Source organism: Epinephelus moara, chromosome 7, assembly GCF_006386435.1.
Source record: "Epinephelus moara isolate mb chromosome 7, YSFRI_EMoa_1.0, whole genome shotgun sequence".
Lineage (NCBI taxonomy): Eukaryota > Metazoa > Chordata > Actinopteri > Perciformes > Serranidae > Epinephelus > Epinephelus moara.
In genome coordinates, this window is record NC_065512.1 from 23,075,566 (window position 1) to 23,091,498 (window position 15,933).

General features: G+C 41.0%; 1 protein-coding gene across 3 annotated transcripts in view; it reads left to right on the plus strand.

Annotated features, from left to right (window-relative positions):
* igf2bp2a (insulin-like growth factor 2 mRNA binding protein 2a) overlaps nt 1-15,933 on the plus strand; it is a 77,695-nt gene that overhangs the window by 39,612 nt on the left and 22,150 nt on the right. For all 3 annotated transcript variants that reach the window (XM_050049094.1, XM_050049093.1, XM_050049095.1), the window contains exons 4-7: nt 3,158-3,209; nt 7,031-7,094; nt 9,329-9,619; nt 10,122-10,256. In XM_050049094.1, the coding sequence (XP_049905051.1) occupies nt 3,158-3,209; nt 7,031-7,094; nt 9,329-9,619; nt 10,122-10,256 (542 nt within the window). The remainder of the gene's footprint in view (nt 1-3,157; nt 3,210-7,030; nt 7,095-9,328; nt 9,620-10,121; nt 10,257-15,933) is intronic.

Consider the following 15,933-nt stretch of genomic DNA (forward strand, 5'->3'; position numbering starts at 1 on the left):
AGTTTCATGCAGATCGGTCAAACTTCCTAGGAAGAGATCGATTTTAAGTGTTTTTCAAAAAATTCAAAATGGCGGAAAATCTGTATAACCGGAAGTTATGGGTTCTTGAAGCACATTTGTTCCTTATGAGGAGAGGCATCTCTGTGCAAAGTTTCATGTCTCTATGACATACGGGGCATGAGATATGTCCATTCAAAGTAATATTGCTTCATTCGCATACTCCCATGACCCTCTACCACTGTGCCAAATTTCACATGGATTGACCAAGTCAGTGAGGAGAAAAACGTGGAACAGTGACACAGACAGACACACCCACAGACAGAGTTTTCGTCATTATATAGTAAGATGTATATTATGTGTCTTTGTTGAATACTCGATACTGATTGGTCGATCATGGTATTCTACAGTCTGTAATTTCTTATTTCAGACCTCTGAATGACAATAACAGACTGCTGCTATGGTTTGCTGTACTTCTGATCATAGATGCTCAGCAATATAAGCAATAAAATAATTTTGAAATCACTATTTTGTGTCAAATTATTGATTTAATTAGTAAGTAACCCTGTAATAAGCAGGATAATGGACAGCGGTCATTATTGCAAGAAAAAGACCCTTCATCTTTCTCTCATCCTGCATCACCTCATCAGGGTTATTTGGCAATAATGACCCACTTGCGATACATTATGCCTTACATACGCACTGTATGTGTGTGTATATGTGGTGGTAGAAAAGGAGGAGTAAACCCAGCTTAATTTAAGATCTCCAGCCAGAACTTAATAGATAATTAGATAGACCTGTAAGTCTCTGTTTGTCAATCTAACATATAACACAATCATTGTGGTCTGTATTTTAGACCAATATTTGCAATATAACAGAATAAAAGAGGTTGGCAGTCGATTTGATTTAAACTTCAATTGTCTGTCTATTATTTGGTATTCTGTATTGTATACCCAGTAAGTGAGCAGTTTGACTGTGAAACTCTGCCAATTTTACAGCTTGGCAATATTACAATTCTAATGTGAAGAACTTTTTAACAGCACCAGAAAACACGAATAATTTAGTATAATTTTTGTGTATTGTGGGTGTATTCAAATATCTGTCACTCATTTTGGGAAGTATAGCAAATTCCAGTCTTGTGCTCTGAACGTCACATTTGGATTACAGATTGTACCTTCATTGAAAAAGTAGTCCATTAAAAAAGTAGTAACTACAAGCTTGTTTCAAACTGATTAACTAAGTCTCAGGTCTCACCATTACAAACCTGTGGAATGTCTCAGCTAGTAAAGTCCAGTTCAGACTAAATATTTGCGACGAGAGGAAACCGTTTTAGACTGTTGCAGAGAAAAGTTGCAGCGGTGTGAACTGGCCAGTCAGAGCTCGACTCAAGCCGGGTGATGGGGTCACCTGCAACCCAGCTGATCAAATCGCCGGCAGGTGGTTTTAGAATTTAATATATATAAGCACATTACGTCTTTCAACAGTCAATTATAGTCAAGTCCGCTGGTCAAGTCAAAATGACTGCAGATGGCACGTTCGCTTGCTGCGGCAGGTGCTCTGTCCCCACCAAGCCCTCTGTTTTCATCCACACTGTGTCTCGGTGCCAGACTGTGGGTTGTTGCTGCTGCTCGCTGTATGTGCGTATGCCCCCCACCCCACACACACTCTCATTGACTGAGTAATTGGTGCTGGTTATTCATATTATCGTGTGCGCATTTATTATGAATACAGTCCATCTGATGCTCGTTTTGTTTCTGTTTTCGCCATTTCATCACTACTACAAATGCAGCTGTAGCCAGTGTCCCACTATCACTATCCTTATTCATATTTTAAGAAGCTACAAAATTTATTCAGCTGCAAATAAGCCCTAAAAGCTAAAAAATCTGAACAGGAATACAGAGAGTTGTTGCATAGAGATGAAACACCATCTCATCTAGCTGCGTTGATGTGATCCGGCAGGTTTCAACTCGTCTCGTTGTAAATCGTTGGTCTGAACTGGCCTTAAAACCTATGTTTGTGTAAACTGGTTGCTAGGAAACATGTGTAGTGGCATCCAATCACAGGCAATCAACTTAACACATCATTAATATGTATTACAAATGTCAATGGGATTATGAATGAGGCTCTGAAGGTCCAACTGGTCTCACTCCCAACTCATCAAATACCATTGTTGGTCAAATACCATAGTTGGTCAGATACCATTTGTGTCCTGTGTGAAACCAAAGGTCAGCTGAGTTATTATAACAACTTAGTGTGCTAGTATGTGCACTAGTGATGTGATGTAACATTACGTTAGTAACACAGCCAAACCATGATGCTTTTTCTAAACATAACCACATGCTTTTGTTGCCTAAATGAAAGGAAGCAAACTGTATGCATTTAATGAAAAGGAAAAACTGTACATTTCCTGTAAAAACAGAAGTTTATTGAGAAGACACTATGCATGTAACTACTGTACTGACTGCTGTAACAGCATTCTTTATTGTACATCATCCAAAGCCCCTAAATAAACTCCAGTTCACCCAGAACTCTGCTGCCCATCTGCTCACCCATTCCCGCTCCCACGATCAGATCACCCCTGTCCCCCAGAACCTCCAATTCAAAGTCCTTCTCCTCACTCATGAAGCCCTCCATAACCAGGCTTCCTCCTACCTCACCAACCTGCTCCACCATCACACACCTTCCCGCAGTCTCTGCTCCTCTGATGCCAACCTCCTGATTCCACCACTGGGGGTGACAGAGCCTTCTCCATAGCTGCCCCCTCCCTCTGGAACTCTCTCCCCAAACACATTTGAGGATGCACCTACCTGTCCCAGTTCAAGTGTTCAAGTGTCTTTGAGCACTATGAAAAGTGCTCTGTAAATAAAAATGTATTATTATTATTAAAGAGTGTAAATTGATACGCTCTCCTTGAGCGTCCAAAACTGACGCTGGAGGCATACCAGAGTATCATAGTTTGATGACCACTGACCAAGCGCCGATATTTGACAAGTTGGGAATAGGATCACTGGCCCAAATAAGCACCAAGAGCATCAAGTGTGTGTGTGTGTATGTGTGTGTGTGTGTGTGTGTGTGTGTGTATTTGCATCTGTATCCGTGTGTGTTCTTGCGTTTGTGGCCGTAGGTGTGTCTCTAACCCACGCTCTCATTCCTCCCTCAGGTTTTGGACGGCCTTCTAGCTCAGTATGGTACTGTAGAAAACGTGGAACAAGGTACAGAACTCTTCTCCTGCCTGATTTTTTTCTTCTGCACAGCTCATCATCACAACTGTTCAATGCACATGTGTCTATTTAGCAACGTGCACGCACACACACAGACCTCCCAGTGAGTCAAGTCTCCCTGTGTGACTTGACTTCCTCGTTACCATCAACCCACACACCCATTATCTAAACATAACCCATCTCTGCATATAAATCAGCCTTTATCATCTTGTCTGTGTGCGCGCATGTGTGTCTTATAAGTTCGACCAAGGGAGAGCAGCGTTTGAATTACACGCAGCCTCTATAATAAGCACTGTGTATTGCCACGGGTCCCCTTGGCCTCAGCGTATGGATTGAAGTGGGCAGACATGGCAGACGTCCAGTAGTAATGTGTCCATATGTGTGTGTGTGTGTGTGTGTGTGTGTGTGTGTGTGTGTGTGTGTGTTGATGCCTGAACGTGTTTGCTTGTGCGTCTGTTTTGGGGAGGTGCATCGTGGTAATGAGGGAGGACACTGCAGGCGCCTGTGGTGAGGCTTTTGCACTGTCTGATGGAGTACGTGTGTGTCTGTGTGTGTGTGTCTGCAGGGTAGTCAGCCCTACGAACTTTTCGCTGTCCACACACACACACATGCAGGAGTAGTAGACGTGCACACACAGGGACAAACACGCACAAATACTCACACACACATGCACACACACGGTGTCTCTGCGTGTCAAAGCAGCCAAGACCAACTACCACCCACTGTAGTCATGACAGGTGCTAAAAGAGAGCCCAGCAGAGAAATTACTCCACTCAGAGTTTCCCAGACGCTGCCGTAAAACAGCCCACTTCATCTGTACCATAACAGACACCAGCGCAGCATTTCCTCGTCTTCCCTCTTCGGCTCGCCGAACGCTAGATTTGCACAGTATGATCAAAGATTCCAGAGAGCCAGCTCACTCGTGTATCTTTCCCCATCTTAGTTGCTCTCTCTGTCTCTGTCCAACTTCCTGTCTGCCTGTCACTTTTTCTCTCTGCCTGCGTCCGTGCGCTCTGGTTGCGGGGTGAGGTTTTGGAGGAGTCCCATGTTCTTGTGTGGCATGGTGAAGGCTGCCCGTGGTGGGGCAGGGCAGGCGGGGCGGGGCAGAGCTGGCTGTGAGCACCGGGGCCGGGCACCATGCCAGGCTCTGCCCACTCACCCTCTCTAAGCCAGCTGGGCACTCTCACTGGTTTTAACCCTTCCAAACTTGTTGTCCACTGTGCACTGGCAGGTTTGGAAGTCTTCGTTGTCACTGACAGACAGACTTGATGTCATGCCTAAAACATTTGTTTCAGTATTTCTCTGATACTGGTAACGACCTCGCATGTCCATGTTCTCTAAGATATCTAAAGCATCTGTGGTGGATGTTTCCACAGCAGGCTTTGACATCAGCCCTCACAATCGAAAAGCAGTGGCTTCTTTGTTGATTCATCATTTCGACATGTAGCGGTTACACAAACAGAGATCCTTCACAGAGCAGAGATGTCATTGTCTCTTCTGACAGAGGTCTTGGTAGACCAGAAGGCATTTCGTCAATAAGACATGCTGTGTGTCTTTTTCTCTCACTATCACTCTCAGTCTCGCTCTCTTAAACTGCAGGTTCAGGAAGTTACACTACACACAAAATGAAACAAGTTATTGTTCTGTGAGATAAAGGAAAATTCAAGCTGAGGTAGAATGAGACAAAACAGGTTCAGGATATGTGGACTGTCAGCCTGTTTTCATTCCCACTGCGTCAGATACCGCTGCTTTGTTACAACCCTCGGAATGTGATACTGACACTGGAGGCATCCTTTAGCGTGTTTATGTGACACCCCGGGCTCTCAACTAACTCCAATGTAAACCCATCCACGGCAATACCTGACACTGAGAGCGACTGATGTAGTATAAAGAACAAGAAAGGCTGCTAAGGGTGGGAGAGAGGGGAGGAGTAAGGGTCAAACAAAACCGGACTTTCACCCAGGAGATCCAACACGTTCTCATCCCAACTTATCAAATACTGCCACGTTGTTAGTGGACATACACTTCAAAATATGACGCACTAGGCCTAGGTAGCCTCCTTTGTCTGTTTTGGATGTTCACTGACTTTGTATCAATTTACGTTTGTGACATGCATTATGTTTTTTCAAAATACACTTCCGTTTTCACAGGCAATGGACAGTTTCTGCTCATTACATGCATAAAAAGAAATGTATTTATTTTATGGTTGATTTCTTTAGGTTTAGGCATCAAAAGAAGTTGCTGGTGGCGTTAAAAACTGCCGCCAAACGCTGCATATCATTACTGTATCAAAGGGTGCCTGTCTGTGACTTACATCCACTGACAAAGCAGCACTATTTGATGACTTGGTTTTTTGCCCGCTGCCTCTAAAACTGACGTTCCCGGTGCGTATCATACCGCCATGAAAGGGGCCTCAGTGCGTTCATCTCTGACGCTGCCATCACTGACAAAGCGGTGGTATTTGACGAGTTGGGAGTGAGAACGGGCTGGGAGACCACAGTTTGTGTCCCGTGTGAAACCAAACATTACCGTCATTTTAAAGTAATTTTACATAATGTACATACAGTTCTTATTCACTAATGTTACGTAACAAACATACTTATTTTTAATCCAGAACACCATCATTTTTCTAAACCAGCTATGTAGTTTTGCTGCCTAAACCTAACCACGGCCGTCTCACAACATTAACCACATGGAACAGTGTGTTTTAGCTGAGCGTCACATAGTGTGTCACTATCTGATGCCGACGGGCGTGACAAAGCGTCACTATTTTGCGGCCTGAGTGAGAATGGGTTGAGACTGTATACACTAGAACACTTAATGTACAAAATGACATTACGTACTCAACTTAAAGGGCACTTGGAGAGCACAGACCTCCACTGAGGCCAAATGCCCTATCTTACGATGTTATCGAAAGTGTAAAGTAGTTTAATGTATGCAACCCATGACTCTGATCTGCTCCAAAATTTATTTCTTAATACAAAGCTACACCCTTCCATTGAATTTCATAAAAATTGTGCTTGTAGTTTCAGAAAACAGAAAACATAACCTCTTTGGTGAAGGTAATTCCAAAAAGCATTTTTTTTCTAGTCAGTATTTAGTATATTTTTGTTTTTGGTGTTTGTCCTTTACTTTGGGGCTTCAGCTAACAATAACTGTCATTACCCATTGATCTGGCAATTATTTTTTCAATCAAAAATCTTAATTGAGAAGTTGAAACTTAAAAATGTTTGTTATTTTTGCTTAAAAAAGTATTAATTAATTAATTAATAGTTGCAAATTAATTTTCTGTCAGTCAGCTAGCGAAGAATCGGCTCACCTGAGGTTGTTTTGACACTGTATGTGCTGTGCAATGGACACCTCAACCAAAGTTCACTCTGTTAAAGCATTTGAGGACTCAAACCCACGACTGTGCCAGAGTTAGCTCTGCTCTGAGCAGCAGTGCAGGACCACAGATCTTCCCAAGGTGTGTCCCTGTTGTCGCACGTTACCACAGATTACCTGCTTTGTTTGGGCTGTCATGTCAAACTTAAATCCGTTACTGTAGAAGTGGCAGAGGGGCTATTGTGTTTAGCAGCTCCTGTCTGTAGAGGCAGCAGCGGGGTCTGGAGGGAAGCCAGTGTGGTGATGGCTGTAATGGATTCACACAGACGAGTGGCTCTCTGGGTCACCACGGGAACCTGGATGCGTGTGTGACTCACCTACAGCAGCAACAAAGACTTTCTATGTGCATGTGTAAATGGGGCCCAAATGTGTGTTTACTTTATCTCACGTTTTCACTTTTTCTTCTCTCTGTGTGTCTTGTTTTACAGTGAACACTGATACAGAAACAGCAGTGGTGAATGTTACGTACTCAACCAAGGAGGAAGCTAAAGAGTAAGCAGCACAAATAATGACTCTGATTAAGCCTAGCACTTAGAGTACAGGCTGTGATATACTTGTTTTTTACCTGTGTGTGTTCAAGCAAGCAGCGTAACACGAGCAGCATTGTTCACCTACTTTTCTGTGTGAGGATTAAGAAGAATATCCACAAGGGAGAGCAGGGCCGAATCACGCTCGAAACTGGAATATTCTCCTTGAGAACTTCTTGTTCTATAAAATATGTGTCATTAAACATGGTGGTGCCCAAAGAAGTTACTACATAGTTAATGTTCAGATGACGGCAGAAAAAAAGCAGCTGCGACAACACTTTCTGTTGCAGCATACATCCACATATCATCTCTGTGCATGCCACAGACACCTATAAACTGAGCTTTTTGAAAATGATGCCAAGAGTGGATTAATCTTAAAGCACCAGCTTAGCATTTTAGTGTGCAAAGGCAAAATTCATGTAAGCAAGAACAACTGAATTGTGAGTATGGCTGTATTAAAACACGATAAAGGCGATCACAGAGAACAGGAGGAGACTTAGTTGAGGTTAAACCTGCTATGACTCCATTCTACTCCTCAATACATGTTGCGCTGTGATTTGTAGTTTAGTTGTTTGACTAAAAACAAGGCAAAGAAGACATCAAGCTGTTTTTCTTGCTGGTTTAAAAATTTACACCATTATTGTTGTCATGTGTTGCTGCTGATGTTAACTTAAGTCACTAATGACATATTGTCACTAATGTTTATGTGCATCTTGCAGATGCTTAGCATTGATTTCTCATGATGTGCACAACCAGTACTTGTAAGGAGGTAGCATTGTGTACACGCATTAAAAGCAAGTATATCATAAAGGGACAGTTCACCTAAAAATCAAAATACATATTTTTCCTCTTACCTGTACTACTTTTTATTATTCTGGGTGTTTTGGTGTGAGTTGCCGAGTGTTGGATATATCAGCCTCCAGAGGTTGGAAAAGAAATTGATGCAGCATAGTATCATGATATTTTGTGTGGCAATATTTTATCGATACATGGAGGACAAGTATCAGTATTTTATTATATAAACTATTAATGTTGCAAACACAAATTAAAAGCATGGTAGCCAACTACAATAAAAAAATAAATTGCTGTTTCAGTCCACTAGATGCATTGTGCTGCAATAAAAATGATTCTTGTGAAATAAACAGACTGGAAACTTTATTTAACTGGATACAAAACAGATGTTGACAATGTTTTTTTCTTAATTAGCAGTCAAAAAAAGGTAATAAATTGCAATATATATATCGCAGTATGTGTTATTGCAATATTCACCATATTGAAAAACATTTTAAAATTGCAATAGTATTGTATCGCGGCCTAAGTATTACTATAATATTGTATCAGAGTATCACCTCTACAGCCGTAGAGATTTCTGCCTTATCTCCAGTGTAATGGAACTAGATGACACTCGGCTTGTGGTGCTCAATGCACCAAAAAATGAATAAAATAAAATAAATTGGAAAAACTCAACAGCAATGTCTCTTTCCAGAGATCATGACCCAGTTACTCAAGATAATCCACAGACCTTGTTGTGAGCAGTTTCATGTAGGAACTGTTTTGTTTCAGCCAAACTACACCCTCCAACTGTATCACTACGCAGAAGGAAGTGTGCATCTACTCATGGATGAGAGGCTCATACTTGTGACAACTTGAGATGTAAAAATTAATAGTGTCCTCCTCAGTGGAGCTGTAACATTAGTTAGCTCAGTGGTGCTAGGTGAGCTAGCAGTAGAGCAGTCCATCCACATGGTGATCTGGTTGGCTGATGTTGTTCGGTAGAAAGAAAATAGTTCCTACGTGAAACGGCTCGCAGCAGGGTCTCTGGATTATCTTGAGTAACTGGAACATGATTTCTGGAAAGAGACATTCCAGTTGAGTTTTTCAAATGTATTTTTTTTGGTGTTTTAAGCATCACAAGCCAAGTGCCATCTAGTTCCATTATATTTGAGAGAAGGCAGACATCTCCACGGTCGATATATTCAACTCTCGGCAACTCAGACCAAAACAATCTTAACAAAAGCACTACAGGTAAGAGAAATAATATGAATGTTTGATTTTATTTCAATGGATTTTGCAAACTCTCAGTCAAGAATTAAAACAGAATCTCTATACTGTGATATTATTATTTCTTTGCATTGTAATTTGACACTTAGACCCATAATTTCATTGTTACCATCTTACACTTCCTGTTCCCACCCCCAGAGCCATTGAGAAGTTAACAGGACACCAGTTCGACGACTACTCCTTCAAGGTGTCATATATTGCCGACATGGATGCTGCTCCGCCCGACCAGGCTCCCCGCACGCGGCGTGGGGGACGGTCGTCCCGGGACCAGGGCACCTGTCAGCCTGGGCCCTCGGGAGAATTCGGTGCTCCACGCTCCAGACATCACGACTACCCCCTGCGCATACTCGTGCCTACTCAGATGGTGGGAGCCATCATCGGCAAGGACGGTCAGACCATTAAGAATGTCACCAAACAGACACAGTCCAAGTAGGTTTGATGATCTTGCCTGGTTCCTACTGTTTTGTTTGTTTGTTTTGTTCTGTTTGTGGTTTTATTAACTTCTCAAACAGCTCTGCTCTAATACTGCTCAAGCTTAAATTGATTATGCATTTTGATACTCTATCCAGACTTGGATTTGAAGACCAGATGTCTGAGACATGATGCAAGATAGCACACAATAAAAGCTTTAACTTAGCCTGTATTGTTTATGGCTTGTTTACTGTCACCTTATGTTATTCTTTTGTGACAAACACCATACAGTTTTCAAATAGTTTCTTTTCTTTTTGATGCCTTCAATTGTTGTCTTTCTATTCTTCTTTTCAGTACCTTAATTTTCTTTCTTTGTGTGCTTTCGGTCTGTAAGGCCCAAATGACAAATGTTTTTATTAACAATGTGAGTAGATTAGATGTTGTTCTCTCGTCTCTGTCTCTTTCCTTCTCTACGCTGTGTTAATCTCTTTGTCTCTCTCTCTCTCTCTCTCTCTCTCAGGGTCGACATCCATCGAAAAGAAAATGCAGGTGCGGCAGAAAAGCCCATCACCATCCACTCAACTCCTGATGGCTGCTCCTCCGCCTGTCGCATGATCATGGACATCATGCAGAAGGAGGCCAACGAGACCAAGACGTGAGTCTGCACTTCGACATACGCCAACGTGCATAAGTGTGCACATAAACGCACTCAGGTGTAGCTCACGCAGAGCACGTATACACTCCCAAAGGGAGATTAGCCATAATGTCTGCAGGGCTGTAATCTTATCCTTTAACCTGCCTGCACACCTTTTAATCTCACTGTGCATTCTCTCGCTTGGACCACTAACACAGTAAACACAGTGCACACGACACTCTCACATAGGCGAACACGTGATCACAGCTTAGTATTTAAGAAACGAGGCCCATTTGTTTAATTGGGCTTTACGCTTTACACCTTTTGCACCTTTTAAAACTCTTTGAGCTTCTCCTGGATCTGAGCCTTGTTTGTCAAAGGGTCTGCGCACCTTTGCACTACCCGATGATGTTTGCACACAGTCGATGTTGTGTCAGTGAGATCCTACGTTGCTAGACTCATAAAAAAGACATTTGCCTACATTTAAATATGAAAATGTCTTGCAAGACTTGCATGATACATCCTAGAAAACATAACACTTAAATTACCCAGCTTTTTTTTTCTGTGATAACTTAAAAACCTTGCTTCCTGCCAATGTCCTGACATCCAGACTAAGTTGGGTCTTAAATGTATGTGACCATGTATGTGGTCTTCTTCTTTTTTTTGTTTGCTAGGCAAGACATCCATGCCAGGTTTTTGTATCATTAAAGAAACATAAAGCTTTGTATCATTTTGGGAAATATGACTGGAAAAGAGGGAGTGTGGGGAAAAAGCAAGTCTGACTAAATTTCATTTGTTTTATCTGTACAAATACTGAAAACAACAAAAAAGACAACAACAGCTAAAAGTTTTCGGTTTTAGTTAGTGAGGCTTTCATGTGCTGTTAGGTACATTTTGTTACTTTTGGACAGAACCAGGCTGTTTTTCTCTGTTTCCTGTCTTTATGCTAAGCTATGCTAATCAGCTGCTACCTGTAGCTTCATGTGTTTTTGTACAGAGTTTTTATGGATCTTCTCATCTAACTCTCTGCAAGAAAGCAAATGACCATATTTCCCAAAATATTTAACCGTTAATTCAAGTTTGTAAATGAAGAAAATAGATAATCTTTTGAATCTGTTTTCATTGAATTTTTTTTACTACATGAGAAAAAAATAGAGGAACAAACAAAGAATCCCCCACCACCCACAGCCTAGGCGCATTATGGTAGAAATTTTACCCTCATTTACGACTGGAAAATAGAAAAAAGCTCCGGAGGGAGGACATATTTCCACACTAAATCACTAGCCTATGGGATGTAATGATATAGGCCAGAAAAGAGCCCCATTTTTTTCAGATGTTGCTGCTTTTCCTCCTCAAACTGAACATGACCTTTTCATGGAGGGTTGTCAGTTTTTGTGTCAATATTGAGGGGTTCTTCCACCAGAAAATTTTAAGTTAATATCTGAAGTTATTGCAAGGATGTATTTCCAAAGCTCGTCCAGATAAGAGCAAGTCCAGAGCATGTGAAGTAAAACTCCATCGTAGGTTTTACATCTCTGGAAAAGAGTGAAAGTTTAAAAAATAAAAATCTTGCATCCCCTCTGGCCCACCAACTTATTTTCCTGATGTGGAAGGACAGGGCTCCACCTTCACATGCCCATTGGGTCAGAGAGGTGAAGGTACACCTAAAGCTTGAAGAGCTGAGACATTGCAGTCAGGGCTCTATTAAAAATACTACAAGGCGTGGCGTATCTACTCATTTATTTAATTGTCTTAATTATTTTTTGATTTATTCTTACCATTGATTTGTTTTTAGTTATTTATGTCTTGCTTAACCTCCTACTTGTTATTTTAATTGATGTTTGCCAGTGTGCTGTGTTCCACTTATACAGATTACCGAAAAAAGTGACCATATTTGGGCGAGAGGCTGGCAGCTTGCCACTCAAAGCGGCCCTGCCCTTTATTATGTGTAACTTTAAGCGTTAATTAAATGTAAACAGGTGAGTTATGGAAAAATTCACCCTTCATACAGCTGTCATGAACGGGGAAATTAACTGTATAGCACAAAACCCTTTCTTGTACCAGGCTGTAAACATGTTTATATCTGCTGTAAAGTTGACTAAACAACATCACCCTTACCATTCCTACAGGTGTGGGTGCCACACCTGTAGGAATGAACATGTCACCTCTACCGCCCCACAACCTGTAATTTCAGTGAGCATAAGGAGGCCCAACACCCAGTGAAACCCGAAACACTAAACTTGGCCCCTGAAGGCACAACACTGTCATCTCCCCTTACTGCCCCACAGCTCACCCCAAACTAATTCAACTTTAAAGATCTTACAGATTATTACACACACCACCAAGTCTGTGACACAGCCCAAAAGAAACCCGCAGAATCTGCTTGTCCTTCACCACAACCTTTTTTCTTTCTTCTTTTAAAAACATATTTAATTTATAGATTTTCAGTTTTTCTGTCAGCCAGGTCTTGAAAGAGGCCACATCCCCAGTTTTCCAGAGAGCTGAAATATTCCTTTTTCCATAACCATGCTGTACTGTATTGTCTTCTGTTGCAAGTGGGATGGTAGTGCATCAGTCTGGTGTAATATCACAGTCCTCCACCACAACCTAAATCCACACTTACACCCCGCAATTGTCCCACAGAGCAGAAAAACGGATCATTCAGAAGTTACGCTACTCCTGTCCCAATGTTTTACCATCTCCATCTTAACACACACACATGCGCACAAAAATAGGGTTTGCTGTTTTGAATTTGGTTTTCGGAAAATAACTTTGCTTTTTTGATGGGTTCGTTATTTTCGAATAATTTCATAATAGTTTCCTGGAGAAAACTGTAATTTGGTGTTAAGCATGTGCAAAATAGAGACAGAGGTCTAAAACTTGAGGTAGAGTAGTAACTTGTGTTGAATTTAAAAGCAGTCAATGATTTCCAGAGAAATTTATTTGAAAGAAGGGCTCCATTTATCCTAATTAAATATTACTTTGTCATTATCATTCACAATCAAATCTTCAGGCTTTCATTGTCTACAAAACAATTCATGAATCACTGGCAAAAACATTTACTGTATAATAATTGAGAAATGACTATAAAATATTGAATATTAGAAATAGTTCATCTTCCCTCCTTCCCCATGCTTTTTTAGTAGAAAGAGGGACTTAAGCATCAAAATTAAACAACCATTACAATTTTTGTCCATCTGTGCACCAGACTATTTAGGGGTTTTGAAGAGCCATTTCATGGAAAATTAACTCTCTTAAATCATCATAATTAGTACGGCACAAAAGAAAATGGAACTCACTTTCCACTTTATCCAAATTACACAGCTTACACAATTTGTTTTCCTCCTGAATACTTTTTAAACCTGCCAACCCCAGTAGCAAAAGGAAGAACACCAGTTCTCAACAGTGACACTGAAGATAAACCTATGAGATAAACAAGATGTAACATTTGATTCAGGGCCAAGCTTTTGTTTTAAATTCCATATATGTCCTTTAATTTGAAGCAACATTATTATTAGAGACTTCATTATTCGTTTGATTACGTACTTGCCTTTAGACAAAATTTAAGCTTCTTACATGTTCAATTAACCCTATGGGCCTGAACGACGCATAGTGCGTCCAAATTCACACCTGTTCTTCTCTATTGATTTTCTCCGCGACCGTGCGTCATAGCCAGAAGCCACGCATATCACGTGAAACAACGAAATTGTAGCTTTCCGACAAGGCCAAGCACTTGTCGGTAGTCCAATGTTTTCATAGAGAAAAAAGTGATAAACTTACACTAAAATCATGAATAACAGAGCTTTCATACAGCTCTGCACACACATTACTCTTGGATGGATTACTCGCGAATGCAGGCTGGCACAGAAATGCCACGCATATCACATGAAAGTGCAGGAGCAGAGCTTTCCAGTGATAACACACACATCACTGTGCTGTCATCCTATCATGCTATAAATACAGATTTATTGTCTACAAAATAAAAACCTGACGAATTTCTTCACAATCCATTATACAGATCTTGTTATCAGTCACTTCATATAGTGAGGAATATCGTATCTTACCACGTCTTAGGCTTGCGTGTGTTTCTCCCTGTCTATCCACATTGGTAGTCCGGCTTTCAAGATGCAAATATCTCCATATTGTCCAGTTGACACTCCATCAAACTTTGTATGACAAGACCAGCCACTTCACCTTTGCACACCCAGACAACTGAGGGCTAATTATGCATGCATGACAGGGCCGTAGTCACCATATACATTGAGGGGGACATGTGTGCCCCCCAATGCCCAAAATGCCCCCCCAATATATAACTGAAACTGAAAAACAACAACAAACTTTGTTTACTGCAAACAAAGTGGCAAATATCTTGGAGGGCATCATTGCACATAGTTGACTATTTTTCTATGATCTTAGATGTAAATATCGCATGTTTCTTTCAGATAAAACACATTTTTGACTTGTGAATGAGTCAATGGAATTTCTTGCAATAATGAAAAAATACTGGCAATCATGTCCGCCTGGCACAAACCACATGTTTTGGACAGCTGTGAAGTGATAGAATGTCCCACCATCATGGTTCTTATATTGCCAGATTCCAGAGAGTCTCCCCTCTTCAGATATGGCAGAATATGTCAACGTCCAACTTGCTATGGTGAGATACATGTAAAAAAATAAGAATTTAGTCACACAGATTTGTTTTTTTCATTGATATAAAAATTAATATAAAATACAGGCACATAGAAGGACATGAAATGATGGCAAATCTGGTTAGCTCAGATTGTCCTGAAAAAAAAAACAAGATATAGCATGTGTATGTAGCCTTTATAATGACTGTGATATGAGCTTAAAAGTAAAGGCAGTAAAAATACCCCAAAAACGCCTAGGGCCCAAAGGGTTAAACTGCTGTGCACTGACTATAACAGGGGATGCTGGTTTAGCAATTAAAGGAACAGTGTGTAAGATTTAGGCGGATTTAGTGCCATCTAGTGGCCAGGATTGGCAATTGCAACCAGCTTAAACTTCTCCTGTTTAGGGTTCCTTCACTGTTCATTGTTCAGGAGGTTTTTATTGGGAGCCGAATTATCTACAGAGGTTGCCTCCTCTCCAAAACAAACAGACCAAGTGATTGAAACTTGTAAAACATTAGATAAAGCAGTTTCACATTACAAATCAGTGTTTCTCTGATGATGTTTGGCATGTCGGAGAGAGGACCCTAGCGCAGCATCTGCTAGTGTGTACTTAGATCCAGACATTCAGGGGGTTTAAGCGGGAGACAGATTATCCGCAGTGGTCTCTTCCTCTCCAAAACAAAAAAGAATAAACTATGATGACGGACACAAAAACGCAAATGGCGCTATCGAGAGCCAGTGTTTGGTTTGTCCAGTCTGGGCTACTGTAGTAACATTGCGGTGCACCATGGCGAACTCCGTGAATGATGACCCGAATGACTTATTCTAAGGTAACGAAAAGGCATAAATTCCTAATTTCAGCCGATTATACACTAAAGAAAACCTACCCATTATATTATATACTTCTGCCTATATATCCCTCTATGTCCTACATACTGGACTTTTAATTAGAATGAATTATTTGCCGATTGAACACTGTCACTATTTAACCTATAATTACCACCAAATTACACGATTCTTTCCAGGAAACGTCAGAGGAAATTATGAGGAATTAAACTAAAGAATCT